This window comes from Myotis myotis, unplaced genomic scaffold (assembly GCF_014108235.1).
Source record: "Myotis myotis isolate mMyoMyo1 unplaced genomic scaffold, mMyoMyo1.p scaffold_m19_p_17, whole genome shotgun sequence".
NCBI classification, from domain to species: Eukaryota; Metazoa; Chordata; class Mammalia; order Chiroptera; family Vespertilionidae; genus Myotis; species Myotis myotis.
In genome coordinates, this window is record NW_023416321.1 from 45,281,251 (window position 1) to 45,305,845 (window position 24,595).

Below are 24,595 nucleotides of genomic sequence, written 5' to 3' on the forward strand. Positions count from 1 at the left end.
GATGGAAGGGGAGAGTTACTTAACCATACATCTCCCTATCAAATCTTAGGCAATAATGAAGAGCAGATGGAAGACCCTGAACTCTATGTTCTGCCTATCCAGGCACGGTTCATTCCTAGAACCATTAGATTACTGCTTCCTCCTCTTTGCTCGAGGGCCTTCTATTTTGAAACTATTCAATGGGTCCTAAAAGAATATTTAATGAGGGGTGGTCAGACTGTAGCTTCTCACAAGAAAACTGCATTATCAATTATAATTTGAGAAATAGAAGTGTCTAGAGAGACTATCTAGTTCATATGTCTGTAGAGGCCAGATAGGGCCCATGAATGAGGGAGGTGGTGGTGTAAGTAGTAAAGGACAGTAGAACAGTGATGGGTTAAGCAGCGGTTCTCAACCTGTGGGTCGCGACCCCTGCATATCAGATATTTACATTATGATTCATAACAGTAGCAACATTACAGTTATGAAGTAGCAACGAAAATAATTTTATGGTTGGGTCACAACATGAGAAACTGTATTTAAAGGGCCAGAAGGTTGAGAATCGCTGGGTTAGAGGGTTCACTTCCCATCTAAAGGGGCCAGTTGCTACTTAGCTAGAGCTAATTATTGCCATGGGAGACTGTGAAGCTCAACCTAGGCCACCTGAACTTTTGAGAGAAGTTAGAAACCTGAATTATCATATGACATTCTTTGCTTTTTTAAATGCTGGCAACTAATTAAAATCATTTTTTTAAAAAATATGGGCCAAGGCAAATACATTTGTTTACCTCATTTGACTTGCAATTTTTTAAAGCTTTGAGTTGGTCCATTCACTCATTCTATAGATAAAGGAACTGAGGCACAGAGAGTTTCAGGATCCTAACCAGCAGAATAACAGGCAAATACAAGTGAAATGCTGATCTGCTCTTCCCCAGCCTGTTAGCTCTGTTGGGCATAATGAAACTAACATGCTTCTTCCTTAGGTGAAAGAGCTATAATTGCCTGACAAAAAAGAACCACCCAGACAGTGTTATATATTTTAGAAATGTATAATTTAGGAAAAGAGAGACGATGTGGAGGCCAGATGAGGACATGTGAAGCAGTGAGACAAAACAGTTAAGGTGTCTGCTAGGGAAAGGTGGAGGTTGAGTGCTGCTGAGGGGTGCTGATTGCAATGGGTACTGAGCTCAAACAGTGTGCCAGGAATGGTGCCTAGGGCTTTGTACACATTATGTACTTGATATTCACCATAGGCCAGGTATATAGCTTCAGTTTATGGATGTGGAAATGCAGGCCACGGTGCTGGAAAACTTGCCCAAGCTCCCATAGCTGGTCAGTGGCAGAGCTGGAATTTGAACTCAGGTCTTGTTCCTCCCAATGACTCTACCATGTAGATTCTAGGTTCTCAAAGCTTAATTGATGAGGAAGAGCCAAGGAATTCCAGCCCTACTGTGAGAAGCCAGGGAAGCCTCATTTAATTCAAGGCTGCTTGGACTCTGGAGGAAAGGCAGTTGGACAGATTCTTCAGAGGCTTGTAGGTGAATATCACTACTTGGTTAAGATTAAGAAGGAGAGTAAGCTGAGGAAAGCAGCCGTCCTGAGGAAGAGTCTACAGGCATGGTGACGCCTAAGGTTTGGAAGGAGACTTAGGAAGAGGTGTCCCTAGGTCTGCCAGATGCAAACATGATGGTTTGGTCTTCTTTGCTTTCATGACAAACTCACCCTGTGTTTTGGTTGCCTGGTCGTGTATTATTTTCTGCTTTTGGAGGGGGGAGGGTATGCCTGAGAAGCATGGAACTTTCATCTATGCCAGAATTCAGCATGCCTGGCAGGCAATAGCTGCTCAGGAAGAATGTGATTAAGGGAGGGAGAGAAAAAAAAATGGGGAAGAAAGGAGGAGGAGGGAAGAAAAGAAGGAAGGGAGGAAAGAAGGAAGGGAGGGAGGGAGGGAGGGAGGGAGGGAGGGAGGGAGGGAAGGAAGGAGGGAGGGAGGGAGGAAGGGAAAGGGAAAGCAAGCACCTCTGCTGAGATTGGGTATATTGATTTCTCCTCTCTGAGACTCAGATACCTCATCTGTAAAATGTTGAGAACACATTGTAGGGTGAATGATGTACTTTGTGAGGCAGCTGTAAGGAAAAATTAAGGTTGCAGATGGATGAAAACTTTGAAGGGCAAATGAAAATAGAGTGTGTAACAGTAATTTCACACATTGCAGTTTCCATGAATATACTTTGTACTGTCAAGTATATGTAATGTAAATGTGAAACCCTACTTCCATGAAATGGTTGATCAAAAGGGATCTGTGCCTTTATCTGTGAGTATACCCTCTGTGAGCTCATTTTTTTAAAAGTTGGGCATCAGCAATATTGAAAGTTCATGGAATCAAAATGCATATGAAACACAAAGAAATGGGAGAAGAATTAGGGCCTTGGATTCAATATTTTCTAACGTACAGATTACATTGCTGCCTGCTCCTTGGCCGTACCCCATGACCACATAGCAACAGCCACAGCCTGAAGAGGAAGAATCCATGGGCACTTGTGCCCTTGCCAGGGGAGACTTGCAGTGGTTCTCAGCCTTCTTAATGCTGCGACCCTTTAATGCAACTCCTCATATTGTGGTGACCCCCAATTTCATTGTTACAAATTGAACATAATTAAAGCATAGTAATTAATCACAAAAACAATATGTAATTATATATATGTTTTCTGATGGTCTTAGGCGACCCCTGTGAAAGGGTCGTTCGACCCCCAAAGGGGTCGTGACCCACAGGTTGAGAATCGCTGCTCTAGGGGCTACAGGGGTAAAGTTGCCACTGTACTTTGACTCCAAGTGTTCCTTTGTTAGAATGACAACAACTTGTGGACAGCATACCAGAACCAGGAAACCCAGCAGATCCAGATGGAGGAGAGAAATGTCTTCTGTGGGACTTACAACATCCATATTCTCTCTGACACGTAGGTACTAGGGTCTGAATCTAGGTCTTCAGAGATCCTTAAATACTGGCATCTTAGGATTCCCATGACCCTTGTTCACTTGGAAAGGCAATCCTTCCTCATCTCAAGCTCTAAATTAACATGCGAATAGGTGCCTGATGTTTGCACCATTATCAGCAGTGAGTGGGGGATATTTTCCCCTTACACATGTTGGGTATACTGACCAACAAATTTATGCACAATTTATGTGCATAAAATCTTTATTTTTTGAAATATTTTTATTGTTTTATTCTAATTTCAGAAGTAATATATGCTTAGTATGTGTGGGGGGGGGGGGGGGCGGGGGGGGGGGGGAGTCCACCAAATGCCAGAAAATGTATAGATAAAAGCAAAGATCTCCTATAATCTTGTCTTCTAGAGAAAATCACCATTAATACTGGTGTCTATTCTAGAATTTTTTTACAAAGCTGGGGGCTTGGCCAGCCTGCAAACCTCCCCCAAAAGGCCCTTGGCCCCTCTCCCAGGCCGGCCATGCCCCCAATGGGGATCCTCACCCTGATGGGGGCATGGCCAGCCTGGAAACAGCCCTCAACCCCTCACCCAAGCTGGCCATCAGCTCCTTGCCCAGGCTGGCCATACCCCCCAGTGGGGACCCCCACCCCAAAGGGTGTGTGGCCAGCCTGCAAACCACTCCAGCACCTCACCCAGGCCACACCGCCCCTAGTGGGGAACCCCAACCCAATGAGGGTGTGGCTGGCCTCCAAACCACTCCAGGCCCCTCACCCAGGCCTACCCTGCCCCCCAAGGGACCCCTACCCTGATCCAGGACCCCCTTCAGGATAGACCAGCCAGCCCTCACCTGTGCACCAGGGGTCTATCTATACTATCTATACTAATAAAAGGGTGATATGTTAATTAGACTGTAAGACCTTCCAGACAAAGCCAACGTGGTGAGGCTGAGGCAGAGGCGGTTAGGGGTGTCCAGGCCAGGAGGGGAGGGCAGTTTGGAGTGATCAGGCTGGTGGGGGGGGGGGCAGTTGGGAGCAATCAGACAGGCAGGGGCAGGCAGTTAGGGACGAGCAGGCCAGCAGGGGAGCAGGGGGCAGTTAGGGATGAGAAGGCCAGCCAGGGGGCAGTTGGGGCAAGCAGGCTGGCATGCAGAGTGGTTAGGGGTGATCAGGCAGGCAGACAGGTGAGCAGTTAGGAGCCAGGGGTCCCAGATTGTGAGAGGGATGTCCCTATGGGATCGGGCCTAAACCAGCAGTCAGACATCCCCCGAGGGGTCCCAGATTGGAGAGGGTGCAGGCCAGGCTGAGGGACACCCCTCATGCACAAATTTCATGCACCAGGCCACTAGTGCTATACATATTTCTATAACACGCTCCAGCAAAATACTGTGGCTATCTTTCCATGTTAAATATGAAAATAGTATTTATGATAACTACGTAGTGTGACATGATTTGGATATGCTGTAAGAAGACCCTTTAATAATCAACTTTCTGCCATACTTTAGGCCTAGGATTTCACTCTTCATTCATAAGGTTTTGTGAAGGCCATCTCTATTTTATTTTTGGCTGTGAGTCACACTAACAAATTGCATATTGACCAGTCCTTAAGGGAAAGGCAGAGCAGATAGGAGACAGGCAAAGTTGACTTTTTATGAGTGGTACGGCAATAAATACTCTTTAGAAAAGATGGTGCCTGGTTGAACTCAAGATATGACAAATGCAATGAGAACAAAATTGCTTCTCATATTTAGAGTGACCATGCATCCCTTTTTACTGAAACAATCCCACTTTACTCTGATCCTGGGGTAATTAATAATAGTGTCCCCTTTCAAGGTGAAAAATATTTGGATAATAAATTATTTGGTCATCCTGATCATATTTTATCTATTTACTAATAATATTATGACTGGAAAATTAATTCAACTCACCTTTTTTTTTTTTTAATCAGACTACAAGCTCATTGAAGTCAAGGTCCATATCTTACTCGTTTTTGTATCCCCCATGGCTCCTATTAGCTCAGAACTTGGAACTTAATATATGTTCATTTGATATTGGTTAAGAAAAATTAAAAAAAAAAGAAATAGTGGTATATGCAGTGGGTATAGGGCTTCCCAACTGTGTTCCTCTGAGATTTTCCATGAAAAAAGGTTTCTGTGGTTAAATAAGTTTGGGAAATACTGCATACTCTATTCTCCTATTCTCTCTCTTGGGGATTTATCATACATTAATTAGCAGATTTTTTTTGGTAGTTTTGGCCCTTTGTCTTTAGGTTTTAAATTTACCCCAAATGGATTTTTTGTTATGCTATGAGGTAGAAATCTATCAGGGCCCATTAACACTAGGCCTTTATATTGGCTACTGTCCTTGTTGGAAGGCCTTGACTTTTCGTATACTTGCAGGTGAAACCACTGTGCTAGTGAGTTCCAGGCAGGACACTAACTCTCTTTTCATGGATCATCCTTTTTCCTGGCAACTCAGGTGGGACAGAAATAGAATCATCCACTATTCTGGGGGAGATGTGGTAGCTGTGTCATCCAATCGGAAGATCCAGCTTCTGGACGTCTTACAAGCAAAGGAGATCCCCGTCCAGTTCCGAGGCCACACTGGGAGTATCCGGGCCCTCTTCGTGTGTGAGGAGGAAAACGCCCTCCTGAGCGGGAGCTATGACCTGAGTATCAGGTGAGTGGGCCAAGGTGCTGTGGTGCCTCACAAACCCCGGTTTGTGGAAGAAAGAACTGCATATACTTTTTCCTTTCTGTAGTTATTGAAAAGTCTTGTAGTTACTGAAAAGTTATCCTAAATAACTGTGGGACCTCTAGAACAGTCCACAGCATTTTGCTTTTTCGGCAAGGTGAAAACCAAGAATTTGTATATTGTTTAAACTTTGGATGAGATAGGCTTATAACAATGATCAGATCTACTAGTATTTTCTAGTTGAAGACTGTGAATCAGAAAGTATATTTTTAGCATTCCTAGATGAAGGCCCAATTTATATTTCCTTTTATAGATTCCTTCAGGGAAAGTATTTTTTGTGGGTTTGAAATATTGTATAGAAGTAAGATAGTGTTTGAAATATATATATATATATATATATATATATATATATATATTAATTTTTAAAGAATATAAGAAGGACCATTGTACTCATTACTCAAGCCAAGAAATAAAACATTGTTAGTCTCCAAATCCCATTATGTGCCTTTCCCTTATTGCTTCTTTCTTCTTCCCAACCAGAAGTAATGTTATTCTAAATTTTATACTAATTATTCCCTTATATTTTTATAGGTTCATTTATAGTTTTTCTACCTAGTTATATATCTTCAAATATATTTATTACTTTGGTCCATTTTTGAACTTAACATAAATGGAACTGCTTTAAAAATTCATCCATATTTGATTTCTTACATTGAACTATGATTTTGAGATTCATCCATACAATGTAGGCAGCAATAATTAATGTATTTTTACTGAGATATAGTGTTTTATTGGATGAATATATCTTAACTCATTTATTTATTCTGTTGTTAATGGATATTTGGATTGTTTCTAGGTTTTCTATTCTTTCAAGGAGTGCTGCCATAGGTGTTCTTGGATTTGTCTCCTGGTGCCTGTATATATGAGTTTTTAGAAAAAAATTTTATTGGGGGTATAATTGGCATATACCATTTCTGTTTTAGATATAAACAAAACCCATCACCACGCACAGTTACAGTTTTTTTGTTGTTATGATGAGAACTTTTAAGATCTCTCTTAGTAACTTTCGAATATATGGCACAGTATTGTTAACTGTAGTGCATGAATTTCTTATCTTTATTTTTGACAGTATTGCAGGTGTACTCCATTTCCCCTTACTTTGCACCCAGCCATGCCTCCTCAAGTATTCCTCACACTATTGTCTGTGTCTATGAGCTATGCATATATGCATATATGTTCTTTGGTTGATCTCTTCCAATGCCCCGTACCCCACGCTCCTCTGATATCTGTCAGTCTGTTCCATGTAGCCATGCCTTTTGTTTGCCAGTTCATTTTGTTCATTAGGTTCCATATATAAGTGAGATCATGTTTGTCTTTTTCTGATGACTTATTTCACTTGGCATAATCTCTAGGTCCCTCCATGCTGTCACAAAGAATAAGAGTTCCTTTTTTATAGCTACATAGTATTCCACTGTGTAAATGTAACTAACACAGCTTTTTTATCCATTCATCTACTGATGGACACTTGGGCTGTTTCCAGATCTTAGCTATTGTTAATGCTGCAATGAACCTAGGGGTGCATATATTCTTTCTTATTGGTGTTTTAGGTCTTTTGTGATATATCCCCAGAAGTGGGACCTCTAGACCATACAGCAGTTCCACTTTTAATTTTTTTAATTTATTTATTTATTTATTTATTTTAATATATTTTATTGATTTTTTTATAGAGAGGAAGGGAGAGGGATAGAGAGCCAGAAACATCGATGAGAGAGAAACATCAATCAGTTGCCTCCTGCACACCTTCTACTGGGGATGTGCCCACAACCAAGGTACATGCCCTTGCCTGGAATTGAACCCGGGGCCCTTCAGTCTGCAGGCCAACGCTCTATACACTGAGTCAAATCGGCCAGGGCTTATTCTCCTTTTTGAAGGGAGTATATCTATAGCAAGTATATTTAAGTATCATGCTTGCTGTTACAACTTTGATTTATAAGTTTATAAAATCAAAAAATTTTCTTCTATTCCTATTCAACAAGTGTTTATCAAATACATTTTCTGTATGTATTTAGAAAAACAACCTGGACACATGGTCGGCCATGTTGCTAGAGATGGAAATTCAAAACATGGGTTTTTTTTAGACTACTGGGACATGGTCAAACACACTGTATGTGCATAGCAGGCTCTGACAAACAGGTAAGGCCATAAGACACTTGGGAGTATTAGAAGAAAATCTTCACATTCAAAGAATGTATTATTAATAATAATTATTATATTTTATCATTAATCATATGTTATGCCAAATCTAATAATAACTGTATGAGGCAAGTGCCATTATTATCCCATTTACAGATGAGGAAACTGAGGTACAGAGTTGTTTATTAAATTTTCCAAGATCACACAGCTAGTAAGTGATGGACCTGGGCTTGGACCCCAGGCATCCTGGCTCCAGAGTCTACTAACTAAGCATTTCCCTGTGACCTGCCACAGAAATAACCTGCCTGAAGTGGAAATTTGTAATAATGATAGTTAAGAGACCTCAGGCAAGCCTGTTTATTAAACAGCAGTGTGACACATACATGTTTCCATACATCTATTAGATTCGCTTCAGAAATATACATAAAATATTTTGGATCTGCATGGCTGTGGTAATTCTTCTATTTCTATCATTCAGCAAGTGTTTATCAAATATATTTTCTATATGAATTTAGAAACACAACCTGGATACATGGTTGGCCAAGTTGCTAGAAACAGATATTCAAAACATGCTTTTTTTAGACTCCTAGGACATCGTTAAACACACCGTAGGTGCGTGTTGGCTCCGACAAACAGGTAAGGCCATAGAACAATTGGAAGATCAGCTCTACCAGTGAATCAGTGACATGAATTTTAGGCCTGGTGGCCATTCCAGGAACCCTTCCACCTATTACCATGTAACAGTTATCGAGCATTTTCTACGCGTAGGTTACTATTCTAATGTCACATGCTTTACCGTGGGGTTTCTCAACTTCAGCCCTATTGACATTTAGGGATGGAGAATTCTTTCTGTGGAGACACTCCTGTGAATTGTAGGCGGTTTAACAGAATCCTTGAACTCTATACACTAAATACCAGGAGCACCTCCATCCCGCTTGTGACAACCAAAACTAACTTCAAGCACTGTTAAATGTTCCCTGGGGGTAGAAATCACCCTGGGTTAACAATCACTGCATTTGTGAATTTAATTCTTCACAAAAATCCTATGTGGTAACTATTAATATTATCACTTCCATCTTATCAATCAGGAAATGAAGCCTACACAGAAATTAAGTAGCTTTCCTAAAGTTACACCTAATAGGTACTATAACTGAGATTAAATTCCAGGCCTCTGAGCTTGATCAGGAAAGTTTTCTGCCTTACAACTACTTTTTGATCTATAGGAAAACTGTACAGTATGAACCCTTGGGTCCTAAGAAAATCTGAAAAACGTTTTTTTGGGTTTTTTTTTGGCCTAATTCCTGCAGATACTGGGATCTGAAAAGTGGGGCTTGCATACGAATCTTCACTGGCCACCAGGGGACAATCACTTGCATCGATTTATATAAGAAAATGCTCGTGTCTGGAGCAAAAGATTGCCAGGTGAAAGGTGAGAGGAAACACCCTTAACTTTCTAAGAAGTTTCCCCAAATCCATAGGTTGCCAAAATACATATTTTGGTCATTTCTACAGGCATCCACTTTTTTTTTTTTCCATCCATCCACCCATCTATATACCTATTGATCCATTTCTTTGACAATTGTTGGTTGAATATGTACAATATGCTAGACACTGTGTGAGGTATTAAGGAAATAAAATGAGTATTATATGGGTCTTTCAATATAGCTTTTTATTTCCTCCAGAGGTTCATCATTTCCTAATGAAAATAGATATATAAATATATGATGGGTAATATAATAAAATATGTGACCAATAACAACTGCCACTTATTAAGTACTAACTTTTTGACTGTGTTAGATGCTTTATTATTTAATCCCATAAGAACACTATGAGGTGGATACAGATGAATGATCCAAATTCAGAGAGAAAAACAATTTCCCCTAAATTAAAGCTGCTGAGTGGTAGAGTGTCTGACTCTAAATCATACACTTCGAACCAACATGCAGAGTTCTATGGGACTGTGGAAGTAAGAGCAGGAGGGAAAACAGCACGGACAGGATGCTATTTAGTTCTAGAGATAGAGAGAGAGAGTGGAGGACATTCCAAGTAGAAGGAACAGCACAGACAAATCCATAGAAGGTTGAAGAAAATGGTATATTCAGGGGATTTCCCCTGGCTGGTCTGGCTGGGTGTAGTGTGGAAGATAATTTGTTTGTGGCCAGATTATCAAAGACCTTCTGCATCATGGAAGGAAACTGAACCTTATCCTATAGGACATGGAAAGCTACTAGTACAAATGCATCTTAAACTGAGGATTGACATGATCAAATGTGCTTTTAAGAAAGATAACTCTAGTGATGGAATGGGAGAAGGATCTGGAGGGCAGTGACCACGTGGAGATAGGGGACAAAGTGAGACACTACTCAGTCTGGAGACTGTGGTGTTTTTTATAGTATTGGAGAGCAGGCAAGTGTGAAGAAACTCAGAAGGTGCGAATTTACATTAAATGGCATAGACTCCCTGAAGGGAGATGTCTAGAGGGGGGATTGGCAGGACTTTACCACCAATTGGATATGAAAAGTGAGAAAGATAGAAGCGCAAATGATGAGGCCAGAATTTAAACTCAGGCCACTGGGGATATAGAAGTGTCATCGATGTAAATAGGATTTAAATAGGATGAATAGGGGAATAGTAGTGATACCATTATAATAATCTGGTTATTAATTAACAGAAACGTAGTAAAGGGGAGTCTAAATAATATAGGCATTCTATTTATACAGCTTTGCCAGAAAGCTACAGTTTAACATTCTTCAAGTCTGTTCCCCACAGATCAATGGGTTGAAGGGACTGGACAATAGGTGCATGCCCAGTAAGGTCTGAATGATTTGGGAAGATGCTTACCTGTCAGTCACAACTGGGAGTGAGTCAGTGGACAGAAGGGTGTGAAATCTGAAACACTTAACTCCAGAACAAAGGGAATTCTCTCTCTTGGCTCTTGTGCTCTGGACCTACTGTGGCTGGGGACTCACTCCCTGGAATTCACCCATGTGGCTCACAGCCATGTGGGACCCACACGATGGACTAATGGACTAACGATAGCTTAATACTATATCAGACCCAGCTCCACCCTGGAACAAAAATTCTGGACACTGACAGTGCTATGGGTTCTGCTGGAGGCCCAGCTACGTATTTTCCAGGGCTGAATTAAGAGACATGGGACTGTGCAACCCAAGAAATATAACTTCATGCCAGTAAAAACCACCCTTTCTCCCATGTGAGTCTTAGAAAATTCCTCTCTAAAGATATTGTAAGAACCCCACTTCCATTAGTGACAGGGAATTGTAACCTACCAAATCTTCTGGCAACAACAGGGAAGAATGAGGAATGGAGGAGAAGGTAATGGCTTCAATTTTGAACATGTTGAGTGTGGTAGGCAGAATAATGGCTAACCAAAGATATTCATGCCTTAATTCCCAGAATCTATGACTATGTAACTTTGTATGGCCAAAGGGACTTTGCAGATGTAATTAAGTTAAGGACTTTAAAATTAAGAAATTATCCTTGGTTTTCAATGTCGGGCCATCGGTAATCACATGGATCCTTAAAACTTTATTGTCTGTGATCAAAAGGAGATGCGACTATGGAAGAATGGCCAGAGAGATGTATTGTTGCTGGCTGGAAGATATAAGAAGGAAAACATGAGCCAAGGAATGTAGGTGACCCTAGAAAGTGGAAAAGGCAAAGAAGTGGATCCCCTCCCTCATAAAGGAACACTGCCCTGCTGACACCTTGATCTTAGCCTTTTGAGGTCATGTCAGATTTCTGTAAAATAATAAGTATGTGTTGCTTTTAGCGTCTAAGCTTGTGGGAATTTGTTACAGCAGCAATAGAAAGCTAATAAATTGAGTATGGGATTCCCAAAGTTACCCAGGTGAGAATTGCAGTAGGAAGATGCATGTGTGACTACACCAGTCTGGAATTCCAGGTATGTTGATTTGGTGGTTATCAATAATAATGAAAGATGGAAGCCTTAGGTATGGATGAGAAGTTCCCTGCAAATCCAGAGGAAAAAGTGACAAGAAGAAAAGCAAGGGACCCAGAAACCACATCATATTAGGGGTAGGTGGAGGAAAAAGATGTGGAAAAGGGAGAAAGAGTGGTGACACATGCACAAACACTCAGACCTGCTTAAGATACTCCCTACCTTTTTGCCCTCCCCGAGCTGAACGTGTCTTGTTGCCATGATTGCTTTAAGGAGTAGAGCAGAAAGGATGAAAGGGTGAGGGTCTGAAGATGCAAGGGCAGACAAGGCCTCAAGCTTGAGAGAATCCTGTGAGACCACAGGCAGGACCATAACTAGGGCAAGGGGAGTTAGGCCCTTAACTCAGGTATAAAACTTGAGGGAGCACCAATAAAACCACAATAACCAAATTACACATTTTAATGCAGTATGTAAAAGTCAGAATTAATACACAAGATGAAAAAACTATCAAAAGATCTCTCTTATCCTGCCAGCAGCCCCTGGGCTCTTCCCACCTGCCTGGGTTACCAAAACCCAGGAGAAAGAGACAATTAGAGACCTGAATGGTAACCCCCCATGTTTTAAATTCTTTAAATCAGAGCCCCTTCCCAAGAATATTTTAGTTAACATTTCGTTTCACAGATCCTATATAATAAAGAGCTAATATGCAAATTGTTGTCACATTGTCACACCTTAATGGCTCAGACACTCAACACTGGGGAGAGAGGAATGGGTACCAGCCAGGCTGTGGCCCAGGAGAGGGAAAAGCCGCCCACCCCATGGTTCTGGGCGCCTGTGGCTGTGGCCAGGGTGAAGCTGCCCTCCCATGGTCCCCTGCAGCTGCAGCTGGCCCAAGCAAAGCTGGCCCAGTCCTGGGTGCCTGTGGCCAGCCAGAGGAAGGAATCCTGGGTCCCAGGTGCGGGGAGAGGCAGAGGCAGTTAGGGGCTATCAGGCAGGCAGGCAAGCGGTTAGGAGCCAGCTGTCCCGTATTAGGAGAGGCAGTCGGACATTCCCCGAGGGGTTGAGGATTGGAGAGAGTGCAGGCCAGGAAGAGGGACTCCCCTATGCACAAATTTCGTGCACCTGGCCTCTAGTCTAATTTAATAAAAGAGCCAGTATGTATGTAAAATAAGAAAAACATACTTAAAGTTAATCTGGTATACACGGTTAAGAGCATAGGCTCTGGATCCAGACTCCCTGGGTTCTAATCCCAGCTTAATCTGCTCACTGCCTGTGTGATTCAGGTGACTGAATCTCTCTGTGCCTCAGTTTCCCCATCTGTATAGTGGGAAATAATAATAGTATTTGTCTTGTGAAGATAAGTTAATGCATGTCAAGCATTATTTGAATGATGCCTGGCTCATTGTCGGTGCTATATAAATATTAGCTGTGGTCATTTTGTCTTAGGTTATTCATTCTGTTGCTGGGGAGGTACACTGTAACATGAAGCTGACTGTAACATTTTCAACCCTGAATTCATGCTTCACACTTTCAATTTTTACCCTTAAGCTCTGTTCTCCCATTTATTTTCATATCCACCCATCTTACAGTACCCTGGGCTGTTGCTCTAGCACCATCTATGTAGAAGCAGCACTAAACCTGCCCCCAGCTGTAATAACCTCTCAATTAGTACAATCCAAGTCAGACTCAGAAATACTAAAAGATATAAATGGAAATAGACAGCTTTCTTTTCTTTTGGGGATGGAAGGTGTCAGTCAGGAGCATAGCATCTCGAAAGATGGATGCCACGAAACACGTGCCATGATTTTCCCAACATTTCCATGGCAAGCATTTTTCAGGCTTGAGAAGTATCATTGGAGATGAGCTGTCCAACACTTGGACCCCAAGGCTAAGTTCCTCAGTTAGAACTACGATCTAAGCATTGCTGGATCTCCCAAGGGCCCATGATTAGGGAGCTCTGTGTTACAGGCATATGGAGCTGTTGGTGAAACTGTGGGGGTGCTGGGCCAGACTAAGGCCTTTTGGGGTCTGACTTGATGGGCTCCAATAGTCTTGGCTTCTGTGATGGGGTGTGGAACAAACCTGTAACCTGCTTTCATCCCTCTCTCTGACCTTACCCTTCTCTCTCCTCCCTTTCAGAGTGGGATATAAACACAGGGAAGTGTCTGAAGACATTTAAACACAAAGACCCCATCTTGGCCATCAAGATCAATGACACCTACATCGTGAGCAGCTGTGAGCGAGGAATAGTGAAAGTGTGGCACATTGTCATGGCTCAGGTGGTAAAGGTGGGGGCAGTAGGCTGTGGAGGGAATGGGGCACTGGCGGTGATGAATTGGAGGAAACTAATGGTGGCTCCCTAGATAACCTTGGAGCAATTGAGTTCCAGTCACCAGAAGGGCAATCCTAAAGAACTGAAGGGGAAGCCCCCCCAACAACAAAAAAAATGGGCCATTGACTGTTGGTGGAGGGTCAGGGCCCATGTGACCCATGCTGTCATGGGGCTGGTATCGGAAGGCTGCATTCTGATTAGACATTATATATGGACTCAGGATATTTTTACAGCAATGGAGAATATTCTACCCTGATTCTGGCATGGGTAAGGGAAGGAACAAAGTCACAGTGGTTTTTCCCCTTACTCTCTGATGAGAATGTTGGCTATATTGAAAGTGACTGAATGTTCAAATACATAAAATGTTCTTGCTGGATTTGAAACCCCCTAGCCCTAGTGGGTGGTGGTGAGATATCATTTATGCCAGGAGTACAGGGTCACAGCTTTTTACCACTAATCTTGTTGTCACTATGGTCTAGCCAGAATTTGCAGGCCCAAGGATGCCCCAGGTGCCCACTGGGTCCTGGTAAGGAGCTGGGGATGGAACATCTGGCCCTTCTCCTTCTGGCAGAAGAAGATAATGGTCCAGGCCCTCACTGGTACTCCAGAGAGATGGGCCTGCCTCAGCCACAGACCCACCAGCAATTCGCCCTTCACTGGGGAGGGAGCTCTGGAGAGAGGGAGCCTTATAAGAGCAAAAGTAAAGTTGGTAGCTAAATACCAAGTGAGTAGTGCTCATGGATTGGTGGAGAGTGGCTTTGGAATTTACCTAAAGAAGCTTCCAGCTTTGGCCCTTGGAGGAGTCACACTTTGAGTTGACAATTGGCTGAACACAGGGGCAACTTTTCTTGCAGATTCTCAGCGGCCATGAGGGAGCTGTGAAGTGCCTGTGCTTTGACGAGTGGCATCTCCTCTCTGGAAGTGTTGATGGCCTAGTCATGGCCTGGAGCATGGTGGGAAAGTATGAGCGATGCCTCATGGCCTACAAGCATCCTAAGTATGTGCCAGGAAAGCCCTGTCTTAGGAATGTAGTGTTCCCTCCTTTTCCTGTCATAGCTGTGACCTTGATTTTTGGTAGATCAGTCCCTTCTTCTGTCTACTGACCTTTTGTCCCCTTTGATCCTCCCCATTTCCTTTTCTTCCTCCTTTACCTATTACCTACCACCCCCTCTATTTGGCCAGTCCCTCTACCACCCTCACTTATTTCTCTTAAGAAATAACAATACTAGATGTGAATTTAGAGAAATGTTTGAAATGTTATACTTATGACACACGTGATAGACTGATATCCGTTACCTACTAAATGTCTGAGTATTGGCAGAGCTGTCCCAAGTAATGCCAATTCTAGTAAACTTAATATGCTTGGAATTGGCGTTTACCCCAGGAAGTTTGTGTTCACAAAAGCTTGAAGTGTTCCAAGTGAAAAGGTTTAAAAATAATGGAGGGCTTTCTCTGTTTGATATGTTTAACTTATATGTGGAATCTAAAGAGCAAAATGAACAAACAAAACAGAAACCGACTCATAGAAACTGATGGTTGCCAGATGTGTGGGGATAGCAAGCTGAGTGAAAAAGGTAAAGGGAATAATAACTGCAATTGGCAGTTACAAAATAGTTATGGGGGAGATGGGGTGGGATATAAGTTACAGTATAGGGGATAGAGTCAATAATACTGTAATACTATGTATGATGCCAGGTAGACACTAGACTTATTGGGGGGTCACTTCTTAAATTATATAAATGCCTAATCACTATGCTGTATACCTAAAACTCATATAACATTGAATGTCAACTGTTATTGAAAATACTAAATGAGGGCTCAGAGAAGGAGCTTATTCCAGGACAATTCTATTCCAGGACAGACATGGATTTCATTTTACAATTCCAATCCCAGTGTAGTGGTGGTGGCTGCTTAGAGGCATTTGAGAAGTAGTCTGAGGTCACATTGGGGCTTATTTGGAAAGGGTATTGTGGTCAGTTAATGGGTCTGCCGTGGCCAAAGGTTTTACAGGCTATTCTGTGCCACTCCGGTACTATGTGAATAATTTTTTTTCCTCTGAGTGCAATATAAACAATCCCAGGGATTGAAATGCTATTCTAATTGATTAAAAGAGTAAATGGATCTTCCAGGGGGATCTATCAGGGAATAGCTATTTAGTAAAACATGTCCCTAAATTTCCTTATACCCTCCAAAGAACTTCTTGGCAGGCACACTGGCTTCATAGGAGGTAGAAGGGGATTGGGGTATATATGTGTACTAGTGACTCAGTGCATAGATTCGTGCACATTGAGAAGAAATTAATTAGAAGGTGGCTGGTGGGGTGGGACTGGGTGAGATGGGCCAGACCCTTCGTGGAGCCAACTTCCCACCATTCCTCCCTGGCTGGCCGCACCTGGGGTGGCACCGTAGCTCAAAAGGCATCTGCGGAGTGAGCGGGGTATTGGGGCGTCCCCTCCAGCAGGTGGGGTCCCTTGGCCTGGCCTGCAGGGATCGGGCTGAAACTGGCTCTCCAACATCCCCTGAGGGGTCCTGGGCTGCAAGAGGGCACTCTGCAAAGTTACTGTCGTACAGGGTGTGGAATGCAAATGTAAATGTGCAGTAAACCAGATTTGGGGCCAACAGTGACCAGCAACAACATAACCCACAGTCGAAGGTGGAATCGCACGACCCCATGAGGAATCATGCTCCCTCCTCTCTGCTTCAGGGTACTTCACCCAAGAACCACCACTGCCAAGTCATTGCAGCTCGACAGCTCCTGCATTGAGTGTCTGCCCCCTGGTGGTCAGTGTGTGTCATAGCGACCGGTCAGATGGAGGGTGGGACACTTAGCATATTAGCCTTTTATATAGATAGGTATCCTCTGTCTGTGATGCGTGACTGCATTTTTGATGAGTAGGTGCTGAGAAGGGCCTGTGTTCGGTGATTTATCCAACCCTTAGGTGACCATCAGCAACTCTCTTAGCATGTCAAACCTGGACCCCCAGGAAGGAGTCAAAACTGATTATGTCATCTGAAATTTGTAACTATATGTTTTTAAAACCTCCCAACCACAATTCAGTAGGATTTAGTTTAAGTATTGGAAAATAATTTGTTCCCAGAAAACCCAGCAGTTTAGTCACTATTCCACCAATCCATGAGTCTCCCACTCCACCTCAGCTATGAGACATTCTTAAACCATTGTCATTCCCATTGAATGGGGACCCCAACATTCCATTCACATTGGTTCTTGAGACTTTGCATAGTTACAGTGAATCCATAGACAGCTGGAGGACATGGTCAATGCCCTTCTTTATGGGGTGCCTCCTCCTACTCGTCTCTTATGTACATATACTGGTAAGTACTCAATAAATATTTTCAATTGATTTTTAATAAGGACTAATTTGATAGATTGCCTTTCTGGAGAGTTGTCATGATTGGACTGATACCCATCTTTTGAATATGATAGAGGTGTAAAGACAGATATAGTTGCTATCTGTCTTCTTGACCTAACATTTTTTTCCTCCAAAATTAAGATTATGCATATAGTATGGGAGACAATGGATAAGAGAAATAAAATTAGAGGATACAAAGTAGAAAAGATAGAAATGATGACTCCTAGAAAAGTTTTGTACTCTGTAGTATTTTTCTTTAATGTTTTATAATAATACATTTTTTAAATTTTTAAATAAAGATATAATTTGCATAATATTAAAGTCATAGTGTGCAATTCAGTGATTTTTAGTATAGTCATAATGTTGTAAAACCATCACTACTATCTAATTAGAGAACATTTACATCAGTCATTGGGAATGTCCTCTGTTTCATTTCTGATTTTAATGATTTCAGTTTTCTCTCTCAGTTTCTTGGTCAGTCTAAGTAAATAATTGTCAGTTGTCTAGCCAAAGGTTTTGCTCATCTTTTCAAGGAACCAACTTTTGGTTTCACTGATTTTTCTCTATTGTTTTTCAATTCTCTAATTCATTGATTTCTGCTTCAAGCTTTATCTTCCTTCTCCGTGGTCCGTGTTTAGTTTGACCTTCTTTTTCTAGTTTGTTTTTCTTTTTTTTAAGGTGAAAGGTTATTGACTAGAGAAATGTAGGCATCTACTGCTATGTACTTCCCTATGAGCAAATTTTCCATATTTCCTTCTGTTATTCATTTGTAAGTTAATTTATTGTAGTCAAAGAACTTAATATGATTTAAGCTTTCAAAACCTATTGAGATGTGTTACTTGACCTAACATAAGGCCTATCCTAGAGAAAGTTCCATGTGCTCTTGAGGTTAATGTGTACTCTGCTGGTATTTGTTGAAATGTTTTGTATATGTCTGTTAGGTCTAGTTGGTTCCTAATGTTTTTCGGGTCTTTTGTCTAGTTGATCTAGCCATTATTTAAAGTGTGGTATTGAAGTCTTCATCTATGATTGCTGAGTTGCCTATTTCTCTCTTTAGTTATGTGAGTTTTGCCTCATGTATTTTTGAATACTGTAGTTAAGTAAATATGCACTTATAATTGTTATAGCTTCTTGATGAATTCACCCTTTTGTCATTATATAATGTCCTTTTTTTTCATCTCTATTAACAATTTTGTTTGCAAGTCTATTTTGCATGGTATTAATGTAGCCACTCCAGCTCTTGTTTCATATGGATTATCTTTTTCCATTTAACCTCTCTGTGATTTTTATTCTAATGGGAGTTTCTTGTAGACAGCATACAGTTGAATCATGGTGTTTTTAATCTTTTCTTCCAATCTCTGCTTTTTACTTGAAGAGCTTAATCTCTTTACATTTAATATAAAAATAACTTATTTTACCGTTTTGCTATTTGTTTTCTATAGTCTTATGTATTTTTTGTTCCTCAGTTTTTCTTTTATGGTCTTCTTTGGTCTTAAAAGGGTATTTCCTAGTATGTTATTTTAATTCCCTTGTCTTTTTTTTTTTTCCTTTCTATCTATTTTGAGTTATTTTCTTAGTATTCATCCTGGGGATTATAATTAACATCTTACTTTATAATAATCTAATTCACATTAATATTAACCTAATTTCAATAGTATGCAAAAATTGTGCTCCTCTCCTCTCCTTTATACTCTTATTATCAGAAATTGTCTTTACGTCCTGTGTATCCATCAGCAGCTGTCTTTAAATGAGATAGAAAAAAGAGTTATAAAAAAAGATACATTTATATTGTTTTCTTATATTTACTGGTACCTAGTTACCTTTATTGATGCTCTTTATTTCTTCATGTGGATTCAAATTGCTACTTAGTGTCCTTTCATTTCAACCCAAAGGACTCTCTGTAGCATTTTATATAAGGTAGGTCTGCTAGTGACAAACTCTCAGTTTTTGTTTATTTGGGAATGTCTTAATTTATCGATTTTTTAGGATGGTTTTGATGGATATGTAAATCTTAGTTTATAGTTATTCATTTTTGTTTCAGCACTTTGAGTATATTACTTCATTCTTCTGGCTTCCATTGTTTCTGATGAGAAATAAATTAATGTAATTGAGGATCATTTTCATGTGATGAGCTGCTTGTCTCTTGCTGCTTCCCATGCTCTCTTTGTCTTTTTACAGTTGATTATATGTTTAGATCTCTTTGAGTTTATTTTAATTAAAGCTTGCTGAGCTTCTTAGATGTGCAGATTATTTTTTCACCTTATTTGTAAAGTTTTGAGCCATTATTTCTTCAAATATCCTTTCTACCCCTTCTCTCTTTCCGGGGCTCCTGTTTTGCAAATGCTGAGGTTTGATAATGTCACAAAGGCTTCTGAGTCTCTGTTCATTTTTTTTTTCTTTTTCTGTTCTTAAGACTGGATAATCTCAATTGACCTCTCTTCAAGTTCTTTGCTTCTTCTGCCTGCTTGATTCTGCTGTTGAATCCCTCTAGTGAATTTTCGTTTCAGTTGTTGTCATTTGCAACTCCAAAATTTCAATTTGGCTCCTTTTATAATTTCTAACACTATTGATATTCTCTATTTAGTGAGACACTATTCTAATAATTTTCTTTAGTTTTGTACATGTTTTCCATTAGCTATTTGAACACATTTAAAATAGATGATTTACAGTCTTTGTTTAGTAAGTCAAACCATTGGGTTTCCTGGGGACGATTTCTATAGATTACTTTTTTTGCTATATATGGACTATACTTTCTAGTATTTTTATGTTTATACTAGAGGCCTGATGCATGAAATTTGTGCAACAGTAGGCCTTCCTTCCTAAGCTGCCGGCGCCACCTTCCCTCTGGCACCTGAGACCCAGGCTTCCCTCCAGCCGCCGGCAGGCACCTGGGGCCTGGGCTTCCTTCACAGCCCCAGCTTCGTCTGGAAGGTAGTCCAGAAGGACGTCCGGTCTAATTAGCATATTATACTTTTATTATTATAGACTAGTGGCCCAGTGCACAAAATTTGTGCACATTAAAAGGGGATTCATTAGAGGAAATATTTTAATATTGCTATTTGCCCAATCTCTATAATAGAAGTTTCAGAGATGAAAGAAAATTAGTAAAATGTATATGAAAATCTTCCTCCTGTCAGAGTCTGGGGCACACCACGAGACACAGAGTCAAGTCCCTGCCCACCCATGTGTGCCTCAAAATCATGCAAGACCCAGACCTGGCCGGCCCCACCCTCATTGGGCAAGATCCAGACCCGGCCAGCCCCACCCTTGTCTAGCCCTGCCAGGCGGGGTCGCAGCCTGAGGTCCCCTGGCCCGGCGCTGGGTGGGGGGGGCGTGCAGCATGAAGTCCCCCAGCCCGGCACCAGGGCAGGGGGCACAGCCTGAGGTAACCTGTCAAGCCCCGCCAGATGAGGGTGGTGGCCTCAAGTCCCCTGTCAAGCCCTGCTGAGTGGGGGAGTGTGGCCTCAGGTCCCTCATCAAGCCCCGCTGGGTGAGGGAACGGCCTGAGGTCCCCTGTCAAGCCCAATGGGGGTGGTTGGGTGGGGCATGGCCTGAGGTCCCCTGGCCTGGCGCCCTGGGCGGTGGATGCAGCCTGAGGTCCCCTGTCAAACCTCACGGGGGGGAGGGGTGTTGGGTGGGGCACAGCCTCAGATCCTTGCTGATTGCTCGTTAAGGCTCATTACGGGAACTCAAACTCTGCTGTGGGTGCAGCCATCTTGTGTTACAGAAACCTCGCCCTCCCCCCCCCCCCCACTGTGGGTGCTGCCATCTTTGTGGCAGAGTGATGGTCAATTTGCATATTCCCTCTTTATTATATAGGAGATAATTTTTGTTGAAAACTAGACAATTTGAATATTTTATTTTGTATTATTAAATTTATAGGGCTAATATTGGTTAATAACATTGTATAAATATCAGGTGTACAAATTTATAATACAACATCTGTATACTCAGTTATGAGCTCACCACCCGAAGTCTAGTATCCTTCCATCATCTTGTGTTTGACCCCTTTTATCCTCTTTGTCCTCCCCCCACCTTCTTTCTCTTCTGGTAACCACCATTCTCTTGTCCGTATCTATAATATTTTTTATTTATTCATCTTTTGCTTTTTGTTTTATATCTTACATATGAGTGAAATCGTATGGTTTTTGTCCTTTTCTGTTTGACATGTTTTATTTAGCATAATACTCTCAAGACTCATCTATATTGTTGCAAATGGCAATATTTCATCTTTTTTATGGCTGAGTAATTTTATTATATAGTATATGTATCATGTCTTCTTCATTCAATCAAACAAAAATTGAGTAGTTTCCATGTCTTGGCTATTGTAAATAATGCTGCAATGAGAATAGAGGTACATCTATCTTTATGAATAAATGTTTCCAATACGCAGAAGAGGCATTTCTGGGTCACATGGTAGCTCTATTCTCAGTTTTTGAGAAATCTCCACACTATTTTCCATAGTAGCTGCATCAATTTACATCCCACCAGCAATGTATGAGGGTTCCCTTTTCTCCATATCCTCTCCAATATTCACAATTTCTTGTCTTATTGATAATAGCCATTCTAATGGATGTGAGGTGACACCTCATTGTGGTATTAATTTGAATTCTCATTATAACTAGTGATATTGAGCATTTTTCCATGTATCCATTGGCCATTTGTATGTCTTTTTTGGAAAACTATCTATTGCAGTCCTCTGCCCATTTTTTAAAAATAGAATTGTTTGTTCTTTTTTCTCACTGAGTTGTATGAGTTATTTATACATTTTGGATATTAGCCCATTATTGGATGTGTCATTTGCAAATATCTTTTCCCATTCAGTTCGTTGGACTTTTTTTTTGTTGATGGTTTCTTCAGCTCTGAAAAAGCTTTTTTATTTGATGTACTTCCATTCATTTAGTTTTGCTCTTCCTTTCCTTACCTTTGGAGAGAAGTTTACAAAGACCCCTCTGAGACCAAGGTTCATAAGTTTAGTGCCTATGTGTTTTTTTTTTCTATTTATCTTATTGTTTCCGTTGTTATATTCAAGTTTGTAATCCACTTTGAGTTAATTTTTGTGTATGGTGTCAAATAGCAGTCTAGTTTCATTTCTTTGCATGTGATTTTCCAGTTTTCCCAACACCATTTATTGAAGAGACTTCCCTTTCTTCATTGTATGTTTTTGGCTCTTTTGTTGAAAATTAGTTGCCCATATATGTGTGAGTTTATCTCTGGGCTCTCAATTCTGTTCTATTGGCCTATGTGTCTATTTTTCTGCCAATGCCATGCTGTTTTGATTTCTATAGGTTTGTAGTATAGTTTAAAGTTAGGGAGTGTGATACCTCTGGCATTGTTCTCTCCCCACCCTTCCTTTGGTATTACTTTGGCTATTTTGGGTCTTTTGTGGTTCCATACAAATGTGAGGATTTTGTTTTGGTTCTATTTCTGTGAGAAATGCTGTTGGGATTTTTTTTCTTTTTAATTCTCCCTCGAGAATATATATATATATATATATATATATATATATATATATATATATATATAGAGAGAGAGAGAGAGAGAGAGAGAGAGAGAGAGAGAGAGAGTCAAAGAGAGAGGGAGAGACAGAAACACTGATGTGAGAGAGACACATTGATTGGTTGCCTCCCACATGCCCCCAACCAGGACGAAGAGCCTGCAACTGAGGCACATGCCCTTGACCAGAATTAAACCTGGGACCCTTCAGTCCAAGAGCCAGTGCTCTATCCACTGAGCCAAACCACTTAGGGCACTGTTGGGATTTTGATAGGGTTTGCATTCAACCTATATACTGCTTTAGATAATATGACTATTTTAACAATATTAATTCTTCTAATCCACGATCATGGAATATTTTTCCAATTTCCTTATGTTTCTTTCAACAGTATCTTGTAGTTTTCAGTGTACAAGTCCTTCACCTCTTTTTTTAAGTTTATTCCTAGGTGGAATTCTTTTTATTGGGACTGTAAATGGGATTTTTTTCTTCATTTCTCATATTTCATTGCTTTTACATAAAAATGTAACAGATTTTTGTATATCGATTTTGTACCCTGCAACTTTACTGTATTTGTTGTATTTGTTTATTGTTTTGAATAGTTGTTTTTGTGACGTCTTTAGGGTTTTCTACATAAAGAATAATGTCTTCTGCACACAGTGACAGTTTTACTTCTTTTTTCCCCGTTTGGATGCCTTTGATTTATTTTTCTTGCCTGATTGCTAGGGCTTCCAGAACTATGTTGAATAATAACAGCGAGAGTGGACATACTTGTCTTGTTCTTAACCTTAGAGTAAGTTTTCAGTTTGTCACCATTAAGTATATCAACTGAGGGTTTGTCATATATGGCCTTTATTGAAGTACTTTCCTTCTATATCCATGTTATTGAGTGTTTTAACCATAAATGGATGTCATATCTTGTCAAATGCTCTCTTTGCTTCTATTGCTATGATCATATGATTTTTATCTTTTATTTTGCTACAGTGGTGTATCATCTTGATTGCTTTGTGGCTAATAAACCTTCACTGTATTCCTATTTGATCATGATGTGTTACTCTTTTTTTTTTTTTTTAATATATTTTATTGATTTTTCACAGAGAGGAAGGGAGAGAGATAGAAAGTTAGAAACATCGATGAGAGAGGAACATCGATCAGCTGCCTCCTGTACATCTCCTACTGGGGATGTGCCCGCAACCCAAGTACATGCCCTTGACCGGAATCGAACCTGGGACCTTTCAGTCCGCAGGCCGACGCTCTATCCACTGAGCCAAACCGGTTTCGGCGATGTGTTACTCTTTTAATGTATTTTTATATTCAACTAGAGGCCCAGTGCATGAAAATTCAACTGAAAATTCATGCACTGGAGGTGGGTCCCTCAGACTGGCCTGTGCCTTCTCACAGTCTGGGAGCCCTCAGGGGCAGGAGGTGACCCGGCGATCAGGGGAAGGCGATGCCCCATCACACCTCTGCTGCTGCTACTGCTGGCAACACAAACCTCGGCTGGCCCTGGTTACCTGCACCTCAGGCCGGCCCTGGGCAGCTGGGAGGATAAGAGGACTGGGGGACTCCAGAGACAGGTGCACAGCAAAGCCTTGCTGAGGGCCTGCCACTCCAGCGGGGATAAGGGTCTGGGCACCGCCATCTTGTAGCTGTGGGCACAAACATC

The 24,595-nt window shown here is 41.1% G+C and overlaps 1 protein-coding gene across 1 annotated transcript in view; it reads left to right on the top strand.

Annotated features, from left to right (window-relative positions):
- Positions 1–24,595, top strand: part of CDRT1 (CMT1A duplicated region transcript 1) — a 53,216-nt gene that overhangs the window by 10,208 nt on the left and 18,413 nt on the right. The window contains exons 6-10 of the mRNA XM_036341709.1: positions 2,827–2,936; positions 5,402–5,602; positions 9,118–9,239; positions 13,872–14,020; positions 14,919–15,061. Of these exons, the coding sequence (XP_036197602.1) occupies positions 2,827–2,936; positions 5,402–5,602; positions 9,118–9,239; positions 13,872–14,020; positions 14,919–15,061 (725 nt within the window). The remainder of the gene's footprint in view (positions 1–2,826; positions 2,937–5,401; positions 5,603–9,117; positions 9,240–13,871; positions 14,021–14,918; positions 15,062–24,595) is intronic.